The sequence below is a fragment of the Phalacrocorax carbo genome, chromosome 1, assembly GCF_963921805.1.
Source record: "Phalacrocorax carbo chromosome 1, bPhaCar2.1, whole genome shotgun sequence".
NCBI lineage: Eukaryota > Metazoa > Chordata > Aves > Suliformes > Phalacrocoracidae > Phalacrocorax > Phalacrocorax carbo.
This window is the reverse complement of record NC_087513.1, coordinates 55,073,903-55,100,443: the sequence shown is the minus strand read 5'-3', so window position 1 is coordinate 55,100,443 and position 26,541 is coordinate 55,073,903. Positions and strand designations below refer to the sequence as shown.

Genomic DNA, 26,541 nt, shown 5'->3' with positions numbered 1-26,541 from the left:
ATACATACCTCTTCAGCCTCACTAAAATTGCCCATGGCAGCTTTGGCTTGGGCGTAGTTGAAGTTGAAAGTGTCATCATTGTAGAAGTAACTCTGGAAAATAAGCCACACAGACAAAACCCAAATAAATAAAACAACTCCTCCTCTTCTCCTATAGTATAACAACATTAAAAATACACCCCCCCACCCCCCACCCAAGTGAGACTTTATGCAGACAACGGGAAGGAAAAACTAAAACCCACATTATGAGCATACGGCGTTTATAAACAGTGGGTAGAAAATTATGGAGTGGCTTTCCATCCTACATTCATGACTACAAACACAGCTGGAACATTCCACAGTATTAACCATGAGAGATCTGGAGAATGCTCCAAGCTCAAAATTGCAGTGGCAGCTTTTATGGGTGTAATTTTCACTTCAGGCATGTGAAGACATGCTGTGCTGCCATGGTCTCTTGCACCTCCCAAGCATTTATTTCACCACTAGGGTGGTAAATAGGCAGTTGACTCCCTAATGGCTTAAGGAGATGAACAGTTTGTTTTTCCAAGACTTCTCAAGGTTCAACAAGAGATCCTGTGGATCTGGTTCTATGACAGCTGCTAGTCTGACACACTGGATCACACGATGGAGGTAGAGCTGCTGTACCAGATTGTAACCAGGGAGCACACTGTGTAATAGGACTTCCTTAACTCAAGCCTTGCTTACAGGCACCCTTCTCTCTATCTGAAGTGCAACATTAAGTTTTTCTCTCACATAATATTAGACTGGACACACCTGGATAATGACAGATCTAGCTGCGTCTTTTCTGAAAAGCTGCATGGGCTAAAGCAGGAAATACAACTCTAGGTACAGATTAGCCTGATGTTTGGGTTTGACCCAAATAGCTTAGATTTGATCATGGTCAGATGTCCAGATTGAAGTATAACTCAGATGACCAAAAATCAGCTGAGTGTGCTCTACATTCAGCACTGCCCCACCCTGCTGCACTGGTAGACCTGGTGGAGGTTAAGGTGGAACACAATACCACAGCTACAAGTGTGAATGGGATCGAGGATCCCCACTGAGCAGAGGTGCAGTGCTTGTGAAAGAGCATGGGGAAAAAAGCAAGGTGAATTATCCACTACAGTTACTTCAAGAAAAGCTTCCCTGTGTGTGTAACAGCAAGGTGTGTGGAAATGTTTTTCCTTATATAACATCTACAAAAGAAACAGAACTTGTATAGGAGGACCAAGCTTTTGTTTTGTTCCCTCATTAAAGAGTAAGGAGGTAAAAAGCACAACTGGGACTGTACAAAAGATATGGGAAGCAAGGGACAAAACCCTTTCCCAGTGCTCTCTATCTTCTTTCATTATGTAGGGATACTTGAGGAACCTCTTCCCTTCTCTGTCACAGGTAGTTGACAAAGGGCACTGACCCAGTCCACCCTCATACATCAGTATGCCAGTGCCTGGAGAGGAGAGGTGGGGGGGGCCACTATTTGCCAGATGTCTAGGTTTCACCCCAATAGCCTATGTTAAAGTCCAAAAGAGCTGGCAAATACAGCAAGCTTTGTAAAAGCATGAGGATGAACCAATCGGATAAACCTCAAGCTTAGTTTGTGAAAACATTTCAGTACCCTTAGGGTGAACTAACTGGTTTCACCATATTAGAATTACAACACTTTACTGTATTCTTCCTCAATGATAGTTTCGTCTGAATCAGCACAAGTCCCAAGTTAAGCAAAGCTGGTGAGCAAGATACTAGTTTTACTGCATGAATAGTCCTCCTGTTCAAATAGACAGAATTAAAACAGAAAAGAAACTGTCAGCAACCAAACTCAAAAACTCTGTCATTCTATCCTCGCTGTATTAGTGCTGGAGACCAAACCTGCCGCAAAAACAAAACCAGTAAAAATGAACTAGTGCTGCTGATAGTGCAACACATTCACAGCAGCTTGATGCTTTGGTTCTCTTTCTTTTCTTTCCAGTTTTTTTAAACCACATTATATGCCCTGGACCTCACTCTCTTGCTGTCTTTTTAGTGGTCTTCCATCTTTTCATAAAACTAAATGTACTCTGAGCAAAGTCTGTTTCAGGGAGACGTTCAGATAGCCAGTTGGACAATGAAGCATTCCTTGTGGCCAGAACTCAGCTGAGCCTGAATTAGCTTGTCTTCTTAGTTGATCCTCAGTGTTACAATGTCACCCTCAAGGCAGCTGGCAATACATTTATAATAAGGTGTCCTTTGAGACACTCTCATGCCTCAAGCAGTTTTAGTCAATCACGGATAAAGGTGGTGTTTCCTGAGAGAATATCATGCAAATAATCTTCATAGAGTGCACAGCTCCACTTAAAGAGCTGCAGAGAGTCTACTGAAGTTGATTCCTGTAAACGAAACACAAAGGTGACTGTAAAGCCACCTCAACATTGCATGTAAAATAGTACAGGCAGAATTATTTGCACCCCTGTGACCTGAAGAGGAGAGGAATGACCTAAATAAATCTGAGCAGTGGCTAGTCTCTGCTAGAAAATGATGAGTACCAACTACTTCAAAAGGACCATGCAAAGAAAGTGGTGGTAGGCAGAAAGTTTTGTCCTTGCTAATTATCAACTGCATTATGTCTCAAAGTACCAGTATTTATGATTCCTTTCAAGAATTTAACAAATACATATTTTACTTAAGCTTGATCATTTTACAGCTTGCTAGATACATCTATAAAACCTTTCAACCTTGGAACCTCAACCTTACCTTGAACTATGGCAATGAGTTCCATAAACCAACTCTGTTTTGAGAAGGACAAAATGCATCTTCTTAGAAAAGACATGGTGAATTTGCTGCAATTCCAGCAAGCTGTATCTTGTTATCAGCCTCTCCTAATAGAAATGGAGGTTTCAAATCTACCTTGTTTATTCTAATCCTCATTTTGTATCATTTTGTTTTCTTAACTTCCCTCTATAGCAAATAATATCTTCTAAATCTCTTAAGACTATATTTCAACTTCTAATTATACTCTGAATCACATTTCTTCCCACAGTTGAGGGGGGAGTGCCCAGTATTTCAAATAAGAGTACACCACTGTGCAATTGTAACCAGGGTGATGGAATTAACCAACCATGGATGTTGCTATACTCCTGGTACAGCCCTATCCAACCAGACATTAAGTCTGGGGACATGGAGTATACAAATCAGTGTATTCCTTGATCTGTATTTTAGTCTCTGGGTAATCATTAATGCAAATGAAACAATAGACAATGTGCTTCTGTCAGAAGAGGATGACAAAATGTGGTTTCATGTAGTGGACTGAGAAAACTGGCCAGAACTGCCAAGATTAAGAGCCAAGTAGGTAAAAGGTAATTCCGGCAGGGGGAGATCACGACCACCGACCCAAGTAATACCACCTACTCAAAAGAGAAGAATGGGAAAGGACAACAGAGTCTGCGCAATAATTTACATGTGAAGCGAGCAAGTTTGTGCCAATCACCAAAGAGAATAATATTGAATATGTATGGATAAGATGAATATGTATATGTTTGGTCTATATAAATCACATGGGAAAGGTGTTTAAGGTACACACGTTAAGAGGAGCTATCCCCTGTGCATCCGGCACCATGCGTGACTAAAGAATGCCTGCCTTTTAACACTACATTGGTGTTACGAGGTTTACTCCCTATTTCAGTGACACAATGAAATGCATGAATCTTTTTTTTTTCCTATTGAATTTTCTTTACTTAGCATATTTTGTTTCACTCTTAGAAATGCTATCACATTACAACTGTGAAAACCAAGGGATTATTTAAAAAAAATACTAAATCTTTGCCTAAATATGGGTCAAATCAAAACGGATATACGGTTACTGATGTCAAAGGCATGTATATGTGGAGAAGTCCAGCTTGCAAGCTGATAAATATGTTATGGTACTTCCAGCAAAAGTTAAGTTTTTAAAACAAAACAAAACATCCCAATAAATGTGTTCCCAAAAAGCAGGTTCATTCTCCCAGGGTGCAAAACACCAAACTACACACCGAGCGGAGGTATTTTATTCAATTCATTTTGGGCAAAGCCGGGTGCTAGGCGGTAACCCCACAAAGCCAGCCCCCGCACCGAGACGCTACGAAGTATTCATACAGTTAAATGTATCAGTCACAGACAATATTCCCGCCCCCCAGCCAATAATTGGTTAATTTCTTTCTCATTTCACCTTAAAGGTACAGCTACCTTTGAATTTACCACACATGCTCAGATAGTGAGGGGCTTATTTGAGTAGAGGGTTTTCTGACCTATGGGTGTGATTTTTAGTATTATATTGAGGTAAGTTCACCTAAAGGACACTTAGTTTTGGTTCTTATCAACATGCCAATTAGTTGTCCTCCCTGACTATATACTTTATCACCCAGCTTTCGGTGTCTTCTGACATGAGATGTTCTTTTTTATCAATCTCTCAGTTCTTCAAGGATGTAGCCGTAAAACAAATGCTTCCCTATCTCTCAGCTTGCTTCTCTGGCCACCAAATTCTGTTTTGCCAGGCTCACAAGGTTCATTGTTATTGCTTAGAGGAAAATTACATTTTCTTTGGGATATCACAAGCAGTGAAATAACCCTTCCCCTCCCCTATGCACACATTAAAAAATCTTTTCTCCAAAATATGACAAGGTAAGAACACTCCTTCTTCCAGTTGATAAATATGGCAGGATTGAAGGCTTACATACCTGTATCTGTCATTATCTCTGCCTCCCTCCTGACATTTTTTAACATTAGATCTATTCTTCACCTATGTTTTCCTCTGCATGGGCTCTTGCATCTTACAAATTTACACCAAGTATTCTGTGCTCTTCTTTTTCTCTTTGGATTTTCTTTCCAACCCTTCCTACAACACTTTCCTTTATACCCTCACAGATACAGAATTGTCCCACTTAATTTCCTCCCTGTAGCACTTCTTTGGCCTCATGCCTGACCTGTCCTCTGATCATCCTATTGCCCACTTTTGCCATCCTAATTTCTGTTTAATGTCTTGTTTGCTTCTGGTTCTTTACTTTACAAACACTAGCCATGCCTTACTTTCCAATAGTAATGATGACTCCATTTGCCTCCCCAGATGCTCCCCTTCTCTCTCTCTCATTTCTAAGCTTTCCCATATACCTTGGAAGTGGTAAGTATTCACATTTAACTTTAATCTTTCCAGGTTAGAACTAGTTAAGAACATTTTAAAGTAAATGGGAAGAGCTGGGTATTGCTATGGGATGACTCATTAAATTCTAACTGTAAGAAATACACAGGATGAGTTCTCCTCCTGAAATTACCATCTGCCCCCATTGGCTATAGACTGAGACCAGATGATCAGTTTTCTAAAAGTCTGACTTTTAGATGGCTCAAATTAGGCAAAACGAATCTCACTGTTAGTTTCCAGCTCTTGTTTTTTACAATTACACACATACTCCAATATGGGGTGGTGGTGGTAGGGTGTCTCTTCATTCCACTACAGTGGAGCCATTCCAGTGGCTACAGCCACCTGGGAATTCTTCAATGACCCCTTTCCAGACAAAGATTAAGAACACTACACCTTCATCATTCTTCACTTACCAGCTGCTTTTGGCACCATTACAGCCATGTGTTTTTTTTCAGGTCCCACCCTCATTAGAACATTGTAATTATCCTCATCTCATGCATGTCCCTAACCCTTTCTTTTTAGATTCTCATTCCTCTTCCTACCAAATATAGAGTTTTACAACTCTAGTTTCCAATCAGCAGCACAAGACTGCAATCACTTAACCTTATAATCACACTCCACCTTCTCTCTTTTTCCTCACATCTGATTTATAACTGAATATCTGTAAGTTAAATGTTTTTTACCCATTGAATACTGGTGATCTGATAATGCTGCATTACGATAACTGCCATCTCCTCTTACCTTGAAAAATGGAACATTACCTGCAGGGTACCACTCAGATTACTTCTGCAAAAATAAAAATCTTTGGTAATACTGCCCTTTCTTAGCCCTTCAGTGACTGCTTTCCCTACAAAATATAAGCTTTAGTCTTTTCAGGGTCCTTCATGTCCTATCTTCCTTACACAGTCTTGTTCCTTAAACCGTTGTCCTCAATTGTTAACCAGTGACAATAATCCCCATCACTCATTCGATAAGTCTGAAAAAAAGGTTTTTTTCCTCCATGCTGCCCACCCCATAAATATCCACAAATCTTGTTATCTTCCTTGTCTTCTGTGATGCCACCAGAAAGCCTGATAATGGTTAAATTGCAAGTGTGATAAGAGCACCATGCTGCACAATGCCAACTAAACTGCTTCCTTACGTTTTGATCCATTTGCTCTATTGACCACAACCACTTATGTCCCACTGTTGTTCCTGTGTTTTGTTGTTACTGTTGTGTTTCTGTAACTTCTTATGTTTAGATAGTGTCTCACGCAGTACAGTCTAATTCCATATGTAGGGATTCCGTGCACTAGGGTACTACCAATACTAAATAATAATACTAACCTTGACTGAGTTGAGGTAAATCAGGACATTACCAAACTGTCTAAGAAGAAAGAAGCAGGAGGACATGCACTGTCTCCCTGGAATGGTATCTAAAATTCAAAAGAGAAATAGAGATTTGCAGAATTTAAAAATCACATGGTAATGGAAATCCCTGTCAAGACCGTTGGCAACTACAAAAGCAGCTAACTTCTAAAAATAGTGTAACTTGCCTTTTCAAGGCAAAGGACCATACTAGAGGTTAGAAGAACTATTAGATCATCTTGTCAACTTTTTCTACTGCATACAGTAACTATTCCAAGACTGTATTCAACAACAAATTCTACAGAGACAAATTGTTTAAGTAGCAGGCCTTTTCTTCAGGACATAATTTATGTAGCATAATTTTACTGTGAATTATTCTTACTCTTAGGAAATGACTCTTGATACAAAGCCTTAATTTATTATTATAACCTCATTGGCCTTTTTCTTTAAAATCATGCTTTTCAGTTATCCTGGACAAAGAAGCTCTACATATTTTAATTTTAGTTCCAGTAAGAGAGTAAACTTGAGACACTGAAGATATTGTTATACATATTAAAAAAAACCCTTAATGAATGTACAGGAAAATACTCAGTGATGAAACACAATATGAAAATTAATTTTCATGCACTTGGGAATACCACATTGCTCACAAGTGATAAAGCCATAAATAAGTTAGGCATATAGTTCAAATGAGTAAACTTTGCTGCCATCATACTATGCTGTCATCTACTCCGAAATTGCTAGCTGTGTTACTGAAAAACTATCTTTTTTAGAGGTTCTGAAGTAAGCTTAGTAGGACTAATTTTTGTCAGACCCAACCAATGGAAATTGGTCAGAGATGGATGAACCCAAGTAGCAGCTGGGAAGGCATAAACCCCAGTGATATCAGATCACTACTATTTCACTATGTCAAATGATCATTAGAGATCATGTTGCTCTGTGCAGTTTGGTGAGGTGACAGGAGATAAGATCCTAAGGCTAACAATGGTCCTGAAGTAATCTGCTCCTGTAGGTTAGTTATCATTAATCCATCCACACTAGAAAACTAAAATATCTCTTCTCTATATAGAAATTTAATTTATCTGAAGACCAATATTTCTGACTCCATACCACAGCACAAAATATAGCATTCCACTGGAAAATTGTACATTCTCCTTTACATAAGGTAGGGTAGTAATTATTCCTGGAAAGCACTATATAAGATCTCAAAATATATTTCAAAGGAAAGCAGAATATTCTAGTTTTCATTTTTTAGCACTAGGAGATACTAAACTTGGATGTCCTGTCATTTCCATATAGAGAAAATCCATCCTTATCTATGTCTGAATCACATCATTCAATTCTCCAACTTGAGAGTTATTTGGTTATTTATGAAGTGTTCACTTGGGAGTAGAAACTGGCCTGTATATTTATCTGTCCTTTTTTACATGCAGACATACTTATCATGACACATATATGTCTTGACAGGACAATAACAGAAACAATTTTCCTCAGTGTTCTTCCACTCTTTTTTATTTTGGTGGTTTTTGTAGTAAGAATGCAGGTATCTCAAAAGTGGTCCTTTTCTCTCACATTAAATTTTTGAAGTTCATAAACTCATAGCAATTTATTTTAAACAAAATTTTAACAATGCAAATAAACACACAAAGATGACTTAAAACTGAGAATGCATTTTCAGTAAAAAATAATCACAGTAACAACATACTAGAACCAGACTTTTCTTCTTCTATATGTGATTGGAGAGTTTAAGTTTCAGTATTTATTCTTATGTCCACATTTTGGCAGAAAATTTTGTTATCCCAGCATACCATCCTCCATATACTTTTAGTGAAAGATTTAATTAAAAAACCAAACATCTGTAAATCTCATCTGACTCAGCAATTAATACTCCTAGTGACAGGAAAACCAGACTTGTATCGTTCCAATTCATCCCATGTGACTCAGGCAGGAAGAGGAAAAAGTTCTCATTTTAAAATAGTACTTAGGGTGACCTAAGAATACCTCAAAGAAAAGACTGCACAAAGTCCAGAAGAAATGTTTCATTCTTCCCGCCCAACACTAGATATGCCTGACTTGGTACTAAAAGAGGACCACTGAAAATGAAAGGGGTGCTTTTCTCCATTATGCTTGCAGTATTTTTAGGGTAGTTTGTATGACTTATGTAAGCACCAGAAACACTGCATTTAATGGAAATATTAATTTAATTTACTTTCACTAACGTTCCTTTTGCCCCATTTCCTCCTTAACTTAACTCAGAAATCTGTTCTGTTGAATTTTCCACCCAGTTGAGACCCTTGGAGAAGAGCATGAGAATTAACTATAAAATTCTAGTCATATCCTCCTTTGTACTGCCAGTTCCATTTCATGTCATTTGGATTAAGAATTTTTATTAAGCTTAAAAAAAACCCAGTAAACCAAGCTGCTGTTCTGTGTGTCACTATTGCTGTTAGAGGGTGAATATTGACTCCTACATTGTAAGTGCTTCCTGGTTTGTTTTGGTTTTTTTTTTGTTTTGGTGTGTTTTTTTTTTGTTTGTTTTGGGTGTCCCTACTCCTCTTAAAGTACATAACTTCCTACATGAGATTAAATGTGTATGTGTATTGCAAAGGACTTCCACAGTAACTGTTTGCTCTATGCTTCTTGAACTGCCAAGTCAGAGATCTAATTAAAAATAGCAAAGGGCTTAACTGATGACTCCAAATGATGTTACAAAAAGATGACACTATTCTTGTCTGTTGCTGCTCTTCCTTAATGCTGCCATGGGATTTCTACAATTAACAGGAGCAAGTCAGAAAGATAGGACCTTGTTTAGAAAAAATATTCCACATCTTCCTTTTAATCCACTAATTTTTGATAAGCCACATTAAAATCAGGAGCCTTGTAGGCCCAGTTGTGAGCAAAGACACAGCATAGGATTTCCCTGCTCTAGTGAGCACAGCCTACTTTTGTATTATAAATCTGCAAAGCAGCTAAGTAACTTGATAAAGATCTTACACAGACAATCTAGCAGTACTAGCTCCTTGTAAGGATTGGCACATTGGAAGTGCTGAAGCATGACTTACATTTTTGAATAGCACGGCTGGCTACTTAGCCAAAGCCCAAGTATGCAAGCAGCAAGAATTCTGTTCTCCATGCTAAATCCAGCAAAACAAAGGCAGCAAATAAAAAATGACCACAAATATACAACATAGTGGCTAATATGCTAAGATACATAAGAACATGAAAATGATCATATTGGATCCAAAGTACATCTGGTTCAGAAGCTTCCTGAGTAAGAATAAAAAAGCTATAGAAAGAATATATTCTGATTTCACATATAAAAAATGGTGTTGTATGTAATGCCACTTCCTTTGAAGTTTCTCCCAGCTTCCAACAATCTACACTGAGGACTTCCTAGTCATCGCTGAAATATTTGTGTTAAATAGCCAATGGACTTTTTTTCTACATATTTCTTTATACCTTCTGGTTCTCACAAGATTCTATATCAAATAAGTGTGTTATGTGAAAAAGTAATTCATGCTGTTTGCTTTAATTGTGTTGCACGTTGATGTATACCAATGCTCTTTGGTTTTTTTTTTTTGTATGGTACAGTAATTAATTCTTCTCTATTACTCTTCTCCTTTCATTTACGATGTTCTGTATTGCGAACATAACCAAACTCAGTCGTCATTTTCCAGGCCATGTACCCTCCTTTATTTCATCTCCTTGCTCAATAAGCTGTCCCCTTTCTCTGATCATTCTTGCTGTCTTTATTGTACCCCTTCTGGTTCTACCATATATATATTTTTTTTAAATATAAGAACCAGAACTGCAGACAGTATCAAAGAAAGGGAACCACATCTGTGTACGACACAGTAATTATTTTTGTTTTGCTCTCTCTTTCCTCATCAATTCCTAAGATTCTCTTCAATTTTTCTGATAATTTTGCAAACATAGTTTAAGGTTTTTTTCCCCTGTACATACTACTTTGCATTTATCAAAGCTAAATTCAATTTGCATATTATTACCCACCCTCGTGTATTCTTCCACAGCTTTCATCATTGTGGAAGCTTTCAGTTTTCCTACTATGGGTAATTTTGTACCATTGGCAAACCTAGTCATGTCATTATTTGTCTCCTATAGCTCATTAATTATGAATACGAGCCCTTTCTTTAAAGAAACAAAAGATTCTTTCAAGTGTTCAAATCAGGTGCATTTTATCCTTTTCACTGCTACTTCACTGAAAATTTTCTGTTAGAAATGAGGAAGGTTATTATGTAGCTTCCCTTCTTGAAATTAGTACTGTGGAAATTTTTTGAGATATTTGCTAAGACATGGATTTTGAATTTGATTATACTCGGATCACTGTAACAGAATCGGATTTTCATCATCAAATTTCACATCAGGTTCTATGTAATCTCTGTATTGGTCTAGAGTCACCTGTTCACTTGTGTGTTCTCTAAGATGAAAACTTAGCATTTAAAAATCCATTCTCTATATCACGCCATGTCATTGCATTTACTAGGTCAATATGGACAGAAAGGAAGTCTCCAACTATTATTTAATTATCTCTCTATATAAAATCTCTAACCTCTTTAATATGCCAGTCACTGTTCCCATCCAGGCTGGCTGGTGAATAATTTAGCCTCAATACGATGAGTCTCCTATTGCAGCATGTAATTTAAAACAATTTTATGTTACTCACTGATAAAGAAAAGATATTTACTTTATTTTGAAAGAAGGTTTCTATAACATTTAGATCCATTTCTCCACTGGCATCATCTATTTTGTAATACCCCATTGTAAATTAAATAGGAACAATATCCTACCTATTACCTTCCTCCTATCATATTTTAAAAATTATTTTAGGTTTATAGCTTCCCCTTCTAAAACCAGGTGTTTCACTTCATGAATCTTGCTGTAAAACATCTAATATTCTTATAAAAACACTTAGATATTTGGTCTTCATGTCTTTGCTTTTTGTTATGTCCTATCTAAATTGAACCATTTGCCTCTTCTATTTCCCATCTACAGTTTGTTGATCTCCATCTGTCCTTCATTTGAGGATACAAGCAAACCCCTCACACCATTTCGCCTTTAAAGGAGGAGTTACCTTGAATTGTGCGTTCTTCTCTATGTCGGCTTTCTCCCACAAGGTTCCACAAGGTTTCAAAAAGATGACAAAGCAGTTTTTACACAAGTATCGAGAGTGTAAGATGCTTGTAGTAGTAATGTTTCCATTTACGTTTAATTGGATCCAATCCTTCCCATAGGCTCATTTTTTTCCAGTTCACCCACCTTTCTAATTGGACTACATTTCTGTTCCCTCCCCGCCTCAGCCCCACTCCAACTATACCTCAAGCCTCAACCTCTCTATCCTGTTTTCATATGTTTAAAAATATTTCACAGTAAAATTAAGACTTTTAGCTTCATAACAATTTCAGTTTGTGTTTTGGGCTATATCTTCACTACATATCTTTTCAGGATATCTTTTCTCAGACTATGTCTATATTATTTTTATCCAGGGATGCTATGGTTACTCATCACACCTGCATGACTGTTACAAGCATTAAGAAGTCTGCCACCATTTTATCAGTCACCCTGTGACTTTACTGGTATCATAAACCCAGGTAGCTATATGCCTGCTGACTGAGTCCTCCACTACTACAGTTCATATTGCTTTTTTCTGTTAGCTGAGATCCCGACTCCAAAGGGATAGCCTTAATGCAAAAGGAATGTGTTAGGGAAACCTCATCTGTGGAACCACTTCAGGCCTTCCAATGTGAAGTTCTCTGCTGCACAATCTCAACAAACGTCCAAGGGCTGCAAGGGGAACAGAACAGCTCAACAGTATTTCTGAACGTTTCATCAGTGCTGCTGCTCTGCCTCTTGAGCTCCTTCTCTTTAGTCACCACGGACACAGAAGACAACATCCTGCCTCTGAGGACCATGAGCTGTCTGCACCATAAATGTGCAAACTACCCACTCAAAGAAACAGTCCTACTGACAATGCCTACAATGCAAACTGGGAAGCCCTATTTTGGCTGAATTTCTACGTTCCAACTACTGGCTTTTTTGATTTGGGATTTTTGGTTTTATTTTGGCAAGGGGAAGGGAAGACAAGGTCTTGTTTTGCTGTATTATTGAATAAGTAAAAGTAAACATTGAAAATATATTGGGTTTTTTGGTTGGGTTTTATCATGTGCTTCTTGGTTCAACCAAGTAGGTAGTCCCAGAGCCTCCGTTTCTCTCTGTAGCCAAATTCCTCTTTATATTTTTATCACACTCAATTCCAGGGCGCACACTGTGCTAGAACTCTACGTGCTCAATAGGCTTTCATTAGCCGTCCTAGATTTGTACCTGTGAGTATCTGTACCTCTGAGGTTTCAGCACATGCTTCATCTAATTAGGCTGATGTCTTCTGTTTCTGTAACGGGGATTACTAGTCAAAGGCAAGCTGCCACAACATCTGTCAGTGAAGACTAGCAGTTTGCAGTATCTCTTTTCTGGCCTAATTCATATAGTAAGGTTTGGAATCAGCTGAGCCTTCTAATTTAAACTTGCAAATTTGTTTTAGACTATGAATTAGAGCTTCTGTTACTCATACCATAGCAAAAAAATGCCTAGTAATAGTCATGCTAACAGCCAGCAGTTAGACAAAGATACGATGGTATATTTTTGGATGTTGTAAGAAGGATTACGTAATGGAGAAAGAACATTTCAAACATACCACATTCACTGGCTGATTCACCCACCAACTGGAAGAACTGCTGAGCAATTTTCAGATGATCTCTCTGGGAAAGGGGAAAGAAAACAATCCAATATGAGTTCCAGAGTTGATGCTACACCATACAGTGAGAATACACTCTGATGAACAGATGGGGAGCAACTAACAGACAAACCAGGGCTGAAGTAAAACCAGAAAAGGTAAATGCGCCATTTTATGTGCCTAGACACACAAGAACACTGTAGAAACAGGTTTTTTTGAAGCAGGACAGAGAAGCCATATTCAGCTTGATTTATTGTCAGGACTAGCAACAAAGATTTGCATCTCTCTCATTCTGGAGCGAGTACTGTATGGAAAAAGGCTCGGAGATACTGCAATCTAAGTGAGAAATGGCTGCCTTTTTCAATCCATTCCAGTCCCTACAAATCTGTTCACATTCTGCTGTTGGAGAAGCTGGAGAACTTTATGGGCTTCACTCACCGAGCCCATTTCTTGTCCAAGTGCTGCATTTACCACTCCTTTGAGTATGTACTCCTGGGAGGGGGGGAAAAAAAAAGTAAAAAGCATCAGAGAAGACAATGTGAAGATTTCAGGAGACACCTAAGAGCCTACGTGCACATTATTTTCTTCCTAAATTCAACTCTATCCCAACTCAGTTTAATAGGCAGCTGGTTCCTATGATAGTGCTTCAGCACAGTAGTACAAAGTTACCCTGCCAAAATCCATTCTACTTGCTAGCTAGTCACTTCTGCTAAATATGAGGGATGCAAAGGGGTGGTGTGTTTTCTGGTAAGTCTTATGGTCAAAGATGATGCACCAGAAGGAACACCATACCATACTATCATGCCCTCTTCACCATCATATGACAATAATCAAGTGCAATATTGTTATATTAATGCACAGATCCCACTTCAAGTATGCACATTGGTTAACCATAACCACTACCATCCTTGCTGCAAAATGCAGAGTATTTCTCATCAAGGCAAAAATGTCAAGAGGCTTATGCTCTGTGGTCATATTACCCTACTGCAATTAGAAATAGGAGTAGAGTACCCTGTAATCTCTACTATGAGATACAGCTAGAGTTTAAATCTTCTCTGAGCAAGATTTTCTCAGCATGTAACAGATTCATTTGTCTTATTCAAATTTTATAATTAAGAGTTATAGATGTTTTAGTAGGCACTCCTGATAAACCTGGACAGCTCTGTCACAGATGTATACATGGAAAAATAGAAAAAGACGTGTACATAGACTGACAGTGAGTGCAGGAAACAATCTGAGAGTACTAGCCTGCATGCTAAGTAATCATTTTAGCACACCAACTCTCTTAAAGACCCCAAATTATATCCTATAGGCATCATGACAAAGAAGAAATTTGAGAACTGAAGGAGGATATACAAGTAGTTTTGCAAGTCTTAGCAGGGAGTTCCTTCCAAGTGTGAGTGAGAAAATGGAAAAAAAGCACAAAGATTCACATTTCAAAATGGGATCAGGCATGATGTTATTTATATTAGGCACATATATGAGGAAAACAGAGGCTAAAGGATCAATAGCTGCAGAACACTGTTCAAGCAAATCTTGCTATACTGAAAAATGCAAGAAGTGAAAAGCAACAGCAGAAGACACTCCTCAGCACAGAATCACCAGAACTGTGTTCTCGAGGTTTTGCTTTTCCTTCCCTCCATCTAATCCTCGCAGAGACTCATGAAAGGTCCCTTTCATGCCCAGCTATGTGACCTTTGGAAAATAAACTGCAAAGAGGAATAAATCAGAGACTAAAGATGTTGGAACAGCCACAAAAGAAAATTACAGTAGCAGCCAAGGGACACTGCAGTTTTCACTCACTGCAGCCAAAGTGAGATAGAATTAGAAAAGACCTATTATTTAAACTGTTTAATCTAATCTAGCCCATTTTTATTGAAATGGCTTCAGGACAAACCACATGAGCATCTGAGCTAGTAGATCTCCTGGATGGTAACCACCACCAGTGCAGAAGTGACAAGTAGCTGTAGTGGGAAGAGGGCTTTTATCTATGCACTAATGGTCAGCTCACTGGAGTCAAGTCTGCACAAAACAGACTTGTATTCTTATTGACTCCAGGTGGTATGGCAGTAACATGCGAAGTACTCATATATGCTCATATTAAATGCTTTATGCAAGCACATTAAGTCTATTGTTGATAAAAAGAAATTACAAGAGTTTTAAAAATGGGAATGGGGCAAGCTGTCCTCAGAATACCAGCTTTGTACATGGTAGATTCCATAACAATTTATAACCTTTGTCTTTATGGACCATGACACCAGTTTCCAATTACCTGTGGAGCTGTAGGTTCCAGGTCCTTAATCAGGTTGTAAGCCTCCTGCACATCATCTGAAATACCAGACATTAGAATGCATGATAACCCATAGCACCCTGAATTAGAACAAGTCACTCATCCTCTACAACATTCCCCAACAGTCATAGACTAAGAAATAAAGTATTTAGACAGGAGGAGGAAGCTAACTATAAATCATTTTGAATTTATATCACAATGGTGATGGTTTTCTAGAACTCAAATAACAAACATGGAGTGAGTAATAGCTTCTTTATTACTACAATTTTCCTAGTAGAGATGACTTGGGTTCCTTGTTCATATTCCAGTGGTTGCTTTCTGAACAAACAGTAGAAGGTCAAGATAATAAATCCATCATTTTCCTGTTTTTTCTCTTCGCGTATTTGTTTACCACTCAAGGAGGATAGGGTAATGTGATTCTGAAGGGAAACTTCATCTTTTCCTTATAAATATTTCCTTATAAGTATTTAAAAATCTGTCCAGCAGCTCTTACCTGATCCTAATTCTAACATGCAAAAAGCACTACTAGTATACTTCCTTCCCATCCAAGAAAGAAGTAAACTGAAAAGATTTTAAACTTTACCTAAATGAAAAAACAATGTTGGCACTATGGTTGGCTTTGAAAACCAACCTAGCGAAGTGAACCTTTTTTACTGCCAAATTATGTTAACACAGCATTATACCAGCTGCCCATAAGAACAAGCCTTATCAAACAAAACTTTTTTTTCCTAGTACATACCATGCATACACCATGAGGACAGTACTCCAGGGTGACTTAAGGCACTATACACTGGAGCTGTCAGGCTCCCATCCAAGCTCTCTACTTTCCTATCCATTCCCTTGAGCAGTCACATAGTAAGCCAGCACAAGGTACTAGACTAGCCAAAAGTCAAAACTTTTTTTTAAAAACTGAAATAGTTTTTTTGTTATTTTTGGCTAGCTCAGCTCAGCAACAACAAAGAAGATGGCAGCCCTTATTTGCATCAATGTAGACCATCAACACAGAACTATGCTCTTCAGGCTCCAACAGAAGCCTCTAGCAAATCTCACTGGAGCAAATTATGACTGGATACCTGGCCCCAAACCCTGCTAAAAGTCAATACCTTAAAGAGTTGGAAAAAATGGGATGCATGTTTGCACTTCAGTCACTCCAGTTCAGAGCATCTCTTAACACAAGCCTACCTTTATTGGAGACCTTGTAGGTTTTGGAGAGACAGCTGGAGTCATTAGAAGTAATGACTTCTCACAATCTTAACTGATGCTGCTACACTAGCAAGACTTTAAATGGAAACTTGGCCTAACCAAGAAAGAGGCTTTAATCCTAATTCCCCTTGGCCTCCTTTGTCAGTATGCAAGTCATTTGCATACCACAGCGAAGAACAGTACCAAACTAATGAAAATTACTGCAAGGTTGACAACAAATGAGTAAACAAGGCTGATTTTTAAGTAATGCAGAAGATGTACTTTGCTTCTGCATAAGTAGAACTTAATTTGAAACATATATTATTATTATTACAATAGTATTGGGCAAGATAATTGATAATAATACCAACATTATCTCCAGTGATATTGGCATCAATAATACTGGACGGAAAGGTGGCTGGGAACAGCAGGCATTTACCAATGCCAAAGTGTACCGACTAACCCAATGGATGAATGGCTGTAAGGCTAAGGGGATAGCAGCGGGTGCTTCATACCTTGATTGTAGCAAGGTCTTTGACACAGTCTCTTATACCTTTGTCATAACGAAACTTGAGAGAAAGGACTGGCTAAGTAAGATGATAAAGGGATGGAAAACTGCCTGACTGGCTGGACTACTAAAGAACAGTGATCAGTTGTACAAAATCCAACTGGTGGTTCATTACTAACTGAATACCCCAGGGATTGATACTGTTGAGCATCTTGTATTAATACAACCCAGATGATAGGATAGAGAGTACTTTCAGCAAGTTTGCACATGACAAAAGGTTGGGGAGAGAGCTCCCAGCTATTGAGAAGAAGCTCAGCAGGCTGAAAAAATGGGCTGAAAGTAATCTCATGAAGTTCAATGAAGGCAAAATGCAAGTCCTGCATCTTGCTCGGTTTAAAACAATCCTAAGCAACAGGAGAGGCAGGGGCCTGACTGGCTAAAAATGCAACTGGGGGGTCCTGACAGACAGTGCACCCTTGCAGCAAAGGAGGCCAACTGCACACTGAATTATATTAGCAAGAATGTAGTCATCAGGGCAAGGGAAGGGATTCTTCTCTAGCGGGCACTTGTGAGATTGCACCTGGAGCACTGTGTCCGGTTTTGGGATCCCTTGATCAAGACAGACTTTGAAATACTGGAGTGAGCACACCCAAGTGCTCCCAAGGCAGGCAGGGGAATAAGGAAAGGTTGAGAGAACTGCATTTGCTTAGCTGTCAGAAGAGAAGGCTAAAGGGAGGTCTTATCACTGTCTACAACTAACTAATGGGAGGGTACAGGGAAGATGGAGACAGATTCCACAGGGTGAGATGAAAGGCAGTGGACACAAGGTGCAACACAGGAAGTTCTGCCTAGATGCTCCTCTGGACAAGGCTCTAAACAACCTGATCTAATTGGACCTTCCTTAAATAAAATGTTGTGCTAGAGATCTCCAGAGGTCCCTGCTCACTAATAATTTGATTCTGTTATTTACCTAGAACTCTATAAATTTATGTAATATAAAGACAGGTGATAATGTACTTTTAACAACATACAATTGTGACCATTTTAATTTACTTGAGAATGCATACCTAATTCACAACTATGAAGAAATTTAAATAACCTCATATTAAATTTAAATAACCATGTTGTCATTCTCTAGTATCAAATAAAACAAAATAGGGATAGAATTGCCATATTTTGTGAAGACTGTGATGTTTGCACATTAGCAAAGTCAGGTTATTGAGATTTTATTGCACAGTATTAGCCACAATAAAAATTTCTGTAACTGCTAACAGTCATCAGTAGTGGTATATTCTAAAATTTGTCACAGTCTGAGTTGAATTGAAACAATGAGGCAGTGTTTCAATTGCACATGCAGACAAAAGAAGCAGTCCTAGATACAACTGAGCACCCAAAGACAACCTATTCCAACTACAAAGATTAAATCTCACCAACCTTGTTGATTACAACTCATAAAGGTGTTACTCAGAATCAGAATCGTTATGTGAAATTCCAAGTAATCGCACTATAAAAAGCTCACAGAGCTTTTTCAGTGTACTCTGTTTACCTATGCTCAGATTCTCTGATGAACTTATTGGGACACAAAGAATATAAAGTGGGTGCGACTTACTTCTGCCAGCAGAATATATCTCCTTTCTTTTCCTGCTAATTTTTCAACATCTTGAAAAAATTGAAGGCATGGGCTTTATTTATTTAAAAAGTAAAAAAGACGACATTTTTCTGCTTTCAGATGCTCTGGTCATCTAAACTTGTTTGTCATGGTGACAAAATACAAGGCTTATAAGAAAGCAGTGGATGGAAAAGCAATCACCACGTCTCCTTATATTAGATGACTGAAGTTAACACCTACTCATCACTCAGCCAGTCAACCCACTGTTGAATAAAGGAACACAATGGGAGAATAGGAATGGCTCTCAAACTAAACTCAGATAAAATTCAAAGGAGGCAGCCAGCTAAGGACAGAAACAAATGGAAAATCCTTTCCAACCGATTCTGGCTACCTACCTGCATTCTTTAAGAGTTGTGAAGTAGATTTGGAATGCAATGTCTCATTCACAAACTGTAGCCTTGTTCAAAGCCACTTTGCTCATATTCTATTTGTGCTGTATTTACAGAAATAGTTGTCCTTGCCTTCATAGGACATACGCTTACCATTTTCACATATTCAGACGTGAGAGATTGTGAGAGATGTCCTCTCACAATAAACATATAAACACCACCATCCCCAAAGCCCTCTCCTGCAAACTAAGAACATCCAATACTCTGCTGAAGTAGATTTATTTGACACCACACAATTAAAGCCCTCCTCTGCAAGCAATGGCAGCTCTTCACTATTTTCCAGAGGAACAGAAAATTAAATTAATTACATTTTACTGTAAAGAAAAAAACCCGCAGCATTTCATGGAATAGTCAGTTGAGATCAGATGAATGAATGTCACCCTGAAGCTAAAAGAGAGCCAGAGGAAGGTGTATTTACCTTGCCGGAGATAATAAATGACAAGATTCAGTCTTGCCTCAGGAATAACATCAACCAGAGGAGGCAGGACCTGCAAAGCCCCTTCTCCTCCTCGGAACACCACCTGCAGAGAAAAGCACCATATTGATAACTGCATATCAAAATCTTGTCTACCATCTCTTATTTCTAGGAAATTAATCCTTAAATTCCTACATTAACAGCATGAAAAGGTCAGTGGTACTGGCATTAGCATAATCCCTGCTTTAACATAACTTTAGAATTACAATGTGTGACAATCTTCATTCTGAGGAATATAAAGTATTTAATCCATCAATAAAGATTAACTTAGTTCAGCTTTTAGCAGCTCAAAGTAGTGATACATTATATATCAAAGACTTTAAAAAAAAAAGTGGTCGGAGACAAGAGTGAGGGGAATGCATGAACAAATTAGGCTAACAACTCTACATCTATTTAGAATGCCACAAGACTCAGGAGCAGTCAATTCTTTATACTTCAGTTTCACGTGACAGCTCCTCCAACAAAGTCTAACATACTTATTCAATAAACCACTGGCAAAAGACCAACATTCAAAATAATGTTAACTTAAAGAAGTCCAGTTTGAAAGCAGTTTTAACTCTTGGGGAAAAGTGTTAGCTTGTTGTGACTGCTCTTGAAAAACAACAAAGCAAGCAACCGCCCATCATTAAACAAGAGCAATCTACTGTTACTGGTCATTCAACAAATTAATAATACCACTTCAGGGAAAATGATCAGGTCATTAGTGACTCTCTTACTGCAGAACACACAAGTATTTTGGCTTTTATCAACACCTTTTTCCCTATGAACTCATTGTTAAGTACTTTTTGGATGAAGATCATTTTCCCTGAGTCATCTTAATTCCACTCACATTGTTGTAGTACTAAATAAGAGTTCAGGGTCACACATTCTGACTTGTTTCTACAGTGTTGTTCTTGACTGGGCTTCACAAAATAACTTGCAAAGGTGTTCTTACAGGACATAAGTTATTTGAAAATTACTTTGGGGGTAAAAGCACTATTATTTTCCTGACAGTCTCAAACTGACAGGGAAAAATTCCAGGAAAAAACATACACTTGATCACACATTAATTATACAGGTAGGATTTCTGGAATGGGACTTATATGGCAGCAAAGATTCAATTGGGTCTGCAATTCCCAAAATACTCCATTTTGTGAATCAAGAAAAGCTCTACAAATGAAAGAAGTTCATATTAAATTCAGAACTATTTTACTCACCAGATTGTGCTTAATAAGCTCCTTGCCAAACTCAAAAGATGATGAGGCGCTGTCCGTCAAGTTCTTGAGCTCTGCCTGGAATTACACACATTCCAAAATTTTAATGCAAAACCAAAAAAAGCATACAAGCATAAATGGAGCTTCATATGATCCCTAAAGCTGAGAGAAAGTCATCTCCAGCAGTGCTGGGTCACTGGAAGATTTTTGCCTTCCCACTTCTACGTGATGATTTTAACAACTGGATAATACATATAGACACAAGGTCAGAAGTGGACTGGGAAAACTGCAAGACCACTGTGCACACATGTGGACAGATGGCTTAATACCAGGGAAACTGAAAGGGGAGACATTCCTAAGAGAAAGACACAATGAGATGATAAAGGCCATTATCAACATTACTCATTAAGGCAGATGACAAGAAAAAGAAACCTGTATGGAATCTCGAACTAAAATAAAGATGAACTCAAGGGCCGCTCAATAGGTACCTCAGCAGCCTTCCCATTGTAAAGTCGGAAATGGTTACAAGCTTTAAGGTTGAGAGCAATGGTACTGTCAGGAACTTGCTGAAGATAAACAGCTAGTACTTCCTGTGATACATCATAGTAATCCAGTTTGTAATAGCATAGGGCCACATATACATTCAGAGCCAGGTATTCCCTGCAGGAAAGAGGATTAAAGAAAACATTTAAATTCCACCAGAAAGTTATACTACAGAACATTAACATCAGTGATAAAGCTCTCACATGGCTATACATCTTTTACAAGCACATCAAAACCGGGGTTTCTGAGAAATGCTTGAGGTTTCTTTAGATTTCTAGTTTGTTAGATAGGATTGCACGATCCAGATATAGACTCACATTAGTTTCTTCAATGGCAGCTACTGCAGCTTTAAAGGATTACCTACAAAAAGGTTGGATTGCAAATCTGGGAAATAATGGCAACTTCACACTAAGAAAATGCACAGAACACAAGCACTGTACTTGGCCTGGCAGAAATGGATTGTCTATGCAATATGTGCAAAGACATTTCCCATGCACATAAAACTTTGAAAATGTTTTAATGGTTATTATTATCTTATACCAAGTACAATTATTTCAAAAAGTCCTTGCCTTTCCAAGCTATCAAACCAGAAGAACTAGACACAGAAATAAGACAGATATTTGTGGTAACAGTAAGTAAAAGGATAATTGTTATGAAGGTTGTTCATTTAGCTTTCAGTGATTGCTTCTACAGGACTTGGAATTTAAAATCTTGTCCTTTCCCCAAGAATTACATGACATACTTGTATACATTATGATGGACTCTCAACTTTCTCTGAAGTGTTCAAAAGGACATACTGCCAAAAGATAGCTACATATGCTGGAACAGCAGTTTCTATTTTATTAAACAATACTAATACTTCCAGCCAGTTACGAATTCAGTTTGTTCCTTGTTAAATTCTGAACTAAGGACTTGCAGAAAATAAAATAAAATAAAAAAAACCCCAACAAAACAACCAAACAACCAAAAAAACCCAAAAGAGTTCCCCAAACCATCAACAAACGTCATAGCAAGATAAATAGAAATTGAAAGAATTTCAGACTTAAAGGAATGCAAGGAACTCTACATAAAAACTAAGAACTGAACCCTTCTTAAAAAGGCTAAGAGGTGAAGAAGTCAATAACCAAAAGCAAGGGTCACCAGACTGGCCATCAGGGGAGGGGAGGAAAAAAAGACAAAGTAGGTATACAACTATGTATCATTTCAGAAGAAATAAGTAGCAAAATAAAGATCTTGGAATGAATAAAAGGGAATACCACTAAAAGACAGCAACAGACAGCAGAGCTCTTTAGACATGCATTTTTCAATAATGATTTGCAATGAACAAAATTGAGGGGGCTAGAACTTGTACACTTTTTGTGGTGGGAAAGGGACATAGCAATTGGGGAAAATTCCTACTTTCAAAAACCAAGCAACTAAATGGAAGTCAAATACCAACAGTATCAGAGACACTGCAATAAGGTTTAGAGTAGAGATGCCCACCGATTATCAAGAAGAATGCGTTTGTAGATATCAATAGCTTCTTGGTAGTGGGACCGCATGTAATGGATAGATGCCAAGCTAAGCTGATCTTCTGTAATGTCTTGCAGATTCTGGTGAGAGCTCATCAGTTTCTTCTCATCACTGAACTAAAAAGAGTGTGACACATTCTCAGAAGAGTTCAGCAAGAAAAATGTTTTAATTAGCTGGATTAGTTTGTCCTTGCTGGCAAACAGCACATGATTCATATTAAACATCTGGAAAAACTGTTACTTTAAAGTTAATTTGACCACTGGAGAAAGCCAAACATTAAAAGGCAGACCAGTTGAAACTAGATAAACGTGAGGCTAAAACTAAGTACACGTTTTCCTTTAAGGTGTGATTTAGACGTAATTACATGTCACATGCCTTGATGGGTAAGAGAGGAATAGCTGAATTAATTATTTCACAAACAGAATTTTGCAACACAAGTTTTGACTGTTATTATTTGAGCCAGCAGAAATTTTGCTGGTTGTAGATTCAAATCTTTTTTCTCCTGGATAGGAGAAAAATCCAAGACTTGCCAACACACAAACACTAATTTTCATAAGACTTCTTCACAGCACTAACAAATTCTCTGTCATCACCCCCGTAAAATTCCAGTTTCTTTAACTAAATGGTTTATTTTTAAAAGCATTGCTGTATAGCATATAACACACATACACAAGGATACAAACAAGGAACAGAGTTAAACATACCCATTATATTTGTATTACAATAGTAAAGTTGAGTCTATTCCTTAATCAGTCTACTCAAATCACATATTCCAGTGCTTCCCTTTGTTGGTTCTGCTGATTCAACAGTAATTATGAATTTCTCTTACACACAAGTTCAGTCTTATGCATTTGATTTTCACCTATCGGCTCAGTTTTATTCAAATTCTTTTCCTCCTTTGGGCCAGTCACAAAATTATACTCCAGTAAAAAGGCAAGAGAAGCTGCATAACAGAACTAAAGGCAATGGGCTTCATAGTTTCATAAAACCCTTTATTTCTAAAGACTAACTACATGAACTAGGAATTATCCAACTTCTCGTTATCATGGACATCTATAAGTGCCAGTGCCACTACAAAAATGTTTTAACGTTTCTCTTTTAAAGATTTTATTAAAGAGGATCTGACATCAAAGATAACACTTGGGATTTATACTTTCTGTCTTCCAAAACTCACTCTCTTTCACTCAAAACTCAAGCACAATACTTGTTAAATGTAACACAGGATGGTGCAACCCCAAATTTATGGCAAGATAGCTATGTGTGGTAGAGTGAAATAAGCGTTTATTGTTGTTGAAATTAAAGTAAATTTCATCCTATAAACAGTATTAATTCTTGGATAATGAATGACTTAGGAGGATCAGTAATAGTGTATAGACCATTTTGCTCAAATTGCTAAGTATAAGACAGCTGCAAGTTAGGAAAACTTGGTACACTTCAAAGAAAAAGAAAAAGAAAAAGAGGGGCTTATACATTTCAGATTCTATTCAAGTCCCAGGTTCTTCGTGATCAAAAATACCATCACGCTCCTGTGGTATGACTTATGTGAAGTGAGTTGGTAAGACTTTCCTTAGATACATGCTGAGGGCATCTATTCTGAGATCATGTTTTCACACTTACTTTCTCCTCCACATTTTAATAGAGTAGGGTGGTTGTGGAAAACCTTTGTTCTCCTGCCACCACAGACATTTTAATTATTCTGCCAGGTTGCCAGCATAAATTACATATTACCCAACTGAAAAGAAAACAAACAAAGCATGAGTAAAGAAAAGACATACCTTATGTGCCAGGTGAAAGAGTAAACGGTTCTGGAGACGACTCTTAGGTGCTGTAAGGAAAATTCGGTAAGTATTGCTGCAAAGAGCAACTCAGGGTGTCTCTATTTTATTTTTAACTCCCTTTCTCAATAGACATTCATGCACCCATATTCTTTCATTAACTAGCCCAAGTACAGTTCTTTGCAGGTCATGCCCTGGGGCAGGTTCTACCAATTTGAGAGTGGTTGAAAGGCCTTCCTGCTTCCTGTTTTCATTCCTTGCCCATTTCTTTTGAAATCCCTGTTGAAAATAAGTTTTCATTGGCCTCTGCCTTCCATGAGCTTTAAAACTTTTATGAATTGCACTATCATTTGCTTGCAGGGCCTTCTGGCTAGTTCTCTGTTTTTGCACAAGTGACACACAGCACAGCATCTTTTACAAAATACAAAGGAGCAACAGATAAACTCATAATCAAGGCTCCTTCTACAATATGTCATATTTGAAGTAAGTTGTGATCCATAATTCTAGGAATCTTTTCAACTTCCAGTGTATTGCAAAACCTACTGCTGCTACCGTTTTGTTATGCATCTGCATATGATACTTCGCTCTAATATTTCACTTGTCCTTAGAAGCAAAAGGCACATGAAAGAATCCTGCAGTCAGAGCACATAAGATTTAAACTAAGATATGGGTGAGAGATTTAAGGAAGACATCTCCTTTCTAGAGCCACTAAAGTTCATTAAATTTCTTGCTCTAGCAGGATTAGGAATTCCATTTAACTAAGCCCATATGACACAAATTGTTAACTGTAGAGCTTTAGGTCACTAGAGAGAGCCTTGTGCTTCACTGAGAGTGAAAAAGGTCCTCGTCCAACAGAGCTATTAATTTCTTTTGCAAGCAATCTTCCAAAAAGCCTTCCCTTGTTTCCTGTATTTTCTTTAGCCTACCCAGTTAATGAGCACTCTCATTCTTGCTCAGACCAACCAGCTGGCAACCTATGTTCCACAGAAAGGATGTACATGGAATCTTTACAAAAAGCAGAATTACTTACTGTGTTTATGAGGCCACAAAAGTGCAGAGTTAGCAAAGCAATGGCCTGTAACACGAGGCTATAATTCTTCTGACATCCTAAACCATGAAAGAGGGCTCAAACCACCAAAACCTCTTCCCTCCCTGCCTCTAAGATGGAATTTTCTAGTAATAAGTTAGATTGCTTTTTTTTTTTTTTTAAGAAATTTAGGGATATATTTCCAGATTTCTTACTCTTTCTCCACATAGTAAGAAAATCTTGTAACACAGTGAGCAATGCCAAAACCCAGGCCATTCTTGTCAGGTTGGCAGTGTAAGGCTGTCCACCTAATTCTGATAGGCACAGCAATAATTTCTCCCCTTTTCTTCTTCCCAAGCTGTGTTATTTAACCACGTTCCTAGAAAAAGAGCACAGTGAATTGTATCTTTAAAGAACTGCTAGAATGGGGGTCTCAAATGGCAAAGGCAGTATGAGAGAGTTCTCACAAAACCACAACATCTTGCGAGGTATTACTAACAGGGCATCAAGTTGTTAAGAAGCTAAATAGTCTTCAGTCTAGGATATATGTGGGAATTCTCATTAGCCTAATTATTAAAGAGTGGAAAGGTTTTCTGTTCTACAGTTAATATTGTATAAGCAGCAGCAGTAGTATAACTGACACGATAGTACGTTCTAGAAATTATTTCATCCACTGAGTTACAAAGTTAGAGTACCTTAATTTAAACACATGTTCTTCAAAATGTTGTCAGCAATGATACT

The 26,541-nt window shown here is 37.9% G+C and overlaps 1 protein-coding gene across 3 annotated transcripts in view; it reads right to left on the bottom strand.

Annotated features, from left to right (window-relative positions):
* Positions 1-26,541, bottom strand: part of IFT56 (intraflagellar transport 56) — a 51,932-nt gene that overhangs the window by 11,623 nt on the left and 13,768 nt on the right. Inside the window, exons 5-14 of one of the 3 annotated variants that reach the window (XM_064452982.1) lie at positions 24,774-24,823; positions 22,969-23,114; positions 21,432-21,603; positions 20,947-21,021; positions 19,694-19,796; positions 15,510-15,565; positions 13,676-13,729; positions 13,199-13,262; positions 6,469-6,557; positions 9-92 (exon numbers count right to left, since the gene is read on the bottom strand). In XM_064452982.1, the coding sequence (XP_064309052.1) occupies positions 9-92; positions 6,469-6,557; positions 13,199-13,262; positions 13,676-13,729; positions 15,510-15,565; positions 19,694-19,796; positions 20,947-21,021; positions 21,432-21,603; positions 22,969-23,114; positions 24,774-24,823 (893 nt within the window). The remainder of the gene's footprint in view (positions 1-8; positions 93-6,468; positions 6,558-13,198; positions 13,263-13,675; positions 13,730-15,509; positions 15,566-19,693; positions 19,797-20,946; positions 21,022-21,431; positions 21,604-22,968; positions 23,115-24,773; positions 24,824-26,541) is intronic. The other 2 variants (XR_010373173.1, XM_064452991.1) reach the window with 2 other exon arrangements.